We start from the raw sequence: 2,591 nt of genomic DNA, 5'->3' as shown, positions 1-2,591 counted from the left end.
CCATAATTCCTCTTCCTCCTCCTCCTCCAGCCCCTGTCACTTCCACTGACCCGCCGCGCTGCCATCAGGTTTTGGTCGGAACGCTCTCGCCCCATCGCTATTACAACCATGTCCAACCGCTTTGTCCAGGTCATGATCAACCCCGGCACCGCCACCGCCGCCGAGGTGTCCGCGGCCGCCCGCACTCTGTACCGCAACTGGAACCGCAACGTACGGGCCCCGCTGCCACAAGCGGCTTCTTCTCGCGGCTTTCACCAAGGCCCCTTCCCCAACCCCCTTTTCCCACCACAATAGCGGTGCTGACACTCGCCCCCTCCCTTCCCCTCCCCTCCTCCCTGCTGTACATGCAGCTCCCTCTCATCGCCAAGATCTACGAGCTGGACATGCCCCTTCCCTACATGCGCGCCAAGATCCGCGAGGAGTTCGACCGTGTCAACTACGTCACTGACGTCCCGGCCCGCGCTCTGCTCGTTTACAAGGGTCAGCTCCACCTTGAGGAGGTTCGTGCTTCGCTCCCTCCCATGCGCCCTCCTTGTGCTCAATGCTGTCTGTTGCTCTGCTGCCTGAAGGTGAGATCTGACTCAGAGGCGGGGTGTGCCCGCCCCACGCTCTCACCCACTCTCCCCACGGATTAGACCATGAACATCTGGAACCAGAAGACCAACATCATGCGCTTCTTCGAGCGCCCCTCGGAGGTGGTCATCGACCCTGCCCGCGGTGGTTTCCTGACCCAGTTCTTCGATGGCCAGCGCACCGGCGAGGCTCCCAAGATCTCCTCCTCTCAGTAAGTCATGGCCAGCCGCGCCGCATCCCCCTCCAGGCTGGGCGGGCGATGGAGTCGCTGAGGCGCATCGTACACACGCACAAACACACACGTGTGTGTGTTTGTGTGTGCGCAGCGATCTCTCCCCTCTCTCCATCATATACGTGCACGCACGCACGCACGCAGACACACACACACACAAACACAAACACGCACATATTGCCGCGGCCTCCTCTCAGCGCCCGCTGGCCGTGTCTCTGCTCCTCTTCCTGCCCAGCATGGTCGCCTTTCAAATACCTAATACACGTCCTAACTTCCCAGAAGAGCCGTCGAGGCATCGAGCATCGGCGCAACCGAGCCAGGGGAAGGCCGCAGGGAGAGGAGGCCGGCGGTGCGTGCATGGATGCACCCTTTCGAGAGGGGGCGGAGAGCCGGCACAAGGAAGACGGAGGGAAAAAAACAACATACACACGCTTGGCAGGGAGAATCGTCCCCACCCCCCCCCCGCCATCCTCTGTCGCCAGGCGCCGCCGCATTGGCCCAGCCCTGGCATAGACGGGATAATCTCCGGATGACCATGCACATCACGTGGCCGATGATGTGGGAGTGGGCCATTAACTGAGCCAGTTGGAGAGTTGTGGGTTTTTGTGCGGCCACCATACCGGGTGCGGCGCGCACCGAGCACGAACAAACACCCCCCCCCCCCCCGCCCTCTTCCATCAGACACACACCCACCGCCCTGCTTCTCTGCTGCACACCTTGACCCGAGAGGGAAGGCATTAGCCGGATCGCCTAACCCCCGTTCCCCCCCCCCGCTCGCCGGATTCCCCCTCCGCGAGACGGAGAGGCCCTTGTTGAGCCCTCGCCCATCCTCCTGCTTGATGGCCTTGCAGCTCCCCCGGTCCGCCACGCCCCGCGCCCCGCCCATCCTCCATCGCCCGATTCGGCCCCGGCTCGCCTCACAGGATGGAAGATGACCAGCATGGAGCGTGGCCTGGGCGCCTGCTGCGCAAGGGCGAGCCCATTTTCCTTGAGGGTAGATCTGCATCCTTCCTGCCATTCCCGCCGCGCCATCATGACCGGGCCATTGACACTGATGGCATCCTTGCATTGCCCTTCCATCAGCCGACGAGTGCTTCCTCATCGCCCAGCACCGGGAGCCTCTCCTGGTATTGCCCTACGAATCGCACTACCCCTCGACAGTGCCGCTGCGGCTGAAGCTTCGAGCTGAGCAACATTTTCGCGCCCTGCGCTTGTGGCTGAATGACCAGCCTCCATCCTCGGCCGAGGCCTCGAGCGACCACTTTTATCCCACCCTACTTTCGGGACGCTTTGGCGGGGCCCAACGTGGGGCCCCGGCCGCCGGCAACTCCCCGAGCCCATGCGGCTGCGGCAGTTTCCGGCAGCGCACCCCCTCGCCACCGGGCCGCAGCAGCTCCAGTGACATCTCGCCCTCGGAGTCTGCCCTGCTGTCAACATCCTCACAGATGCTGGCAACCCTGGATCTGGTATCTAGCCAGTCGTCCGAGGCCCTGCGCTCGGGCATCCTCGAAGGCCGTCCGACGGAGTCCTTCCTTTCCAGCTCCCTTTCCGACCTGGCGCTCAATGATCCGGAGCGATCCTCGGGCTCGCAAGGGCGCGCCAGAAATGCCTACGGCCCGGCCATTGCCCCGACCAGCCGGCCGGACAGTGCGACATCGGCCCCGGGGGAATCCCCGATGCCGATGGCCGCCTCCCGGGCTCGGCATTCACTGGCCGACATCCTTGATCAGGCTTGCTTGCCGGAAAAGGTGGCGGTCTCCCTGTTTGGTGCGTCTTCGTCCGAGGC

The 2,591-nt window shown here is 64.0% G+C and overlaps 2 protein-coding genes across 2 annotated transcripts in view; both read left to right on the top strand.

The window, feature by feature from the left end:
* H696_02087 (hypothetical protein) overlaps positions 1 to 1,088 on the top strand; it is a 1,594-nt gene extending 506 nt beyond the window's left edge. The window contains exons 2-4 of the mRNA XM_009495984.1: positions 69 to 210; positions 351 to 500; positions 636 to 1,088. Of these exons, the coding sequence (XP_009494259.1) occupies positions 109 to 210; positions 351 to 500; positions 636 to 788 (405 nt within the window). The 5' untranslated portion in view covers positions 69 to 108 and the 3' untranslated portion in view covers positions 789 to 1,088. The remainder of the gene's footprint in view (positions 1 to 68; positions 211 to 350; positions 501 to 635) is intronic.
* Positions 1,089 to 1,729: 641 nt separating this feature from the next.
* Positions 1,730 to 2,591, top strand: part of H696_02086 (hypothetical protein) — a gene marked incomplete at both ends in the record, with an annotated part of 7,012 nt that continues 6,150 nt past the window's right edge. The window contains 2 exons of the mRNA XM_009495983.1: positions 1,730 to 1,799; positions 1,889 to 2,572. Of these exons, the coding sequence (XP_009494258.1) occupies positions 1,730 to 1,799; positions 1,889 to 2,572 (754 nt within the window). The remainder of the gene's footprint in view (positions 1,800 to 1,888; positions 2,573 to 2,591) is intronic.

Source organism: Fonticula alba, assembly GCF_000388065.1.
Source record: "Fonticula alba strain ATCC 38817 unplaced genomic scaffold supercont2.3, whole genome shotgun sequence".
Classification (NCBI taxonomy): Eukaryota; order Rotosphaerida; family Fonticulaceae; genus Fonticula; species Fonticula alba.
The sequence above is the reverse complement of the archived record's forward strand: the minus strand, read 5'-3'. Positions and strand labels throughout refer to the sequence as shown.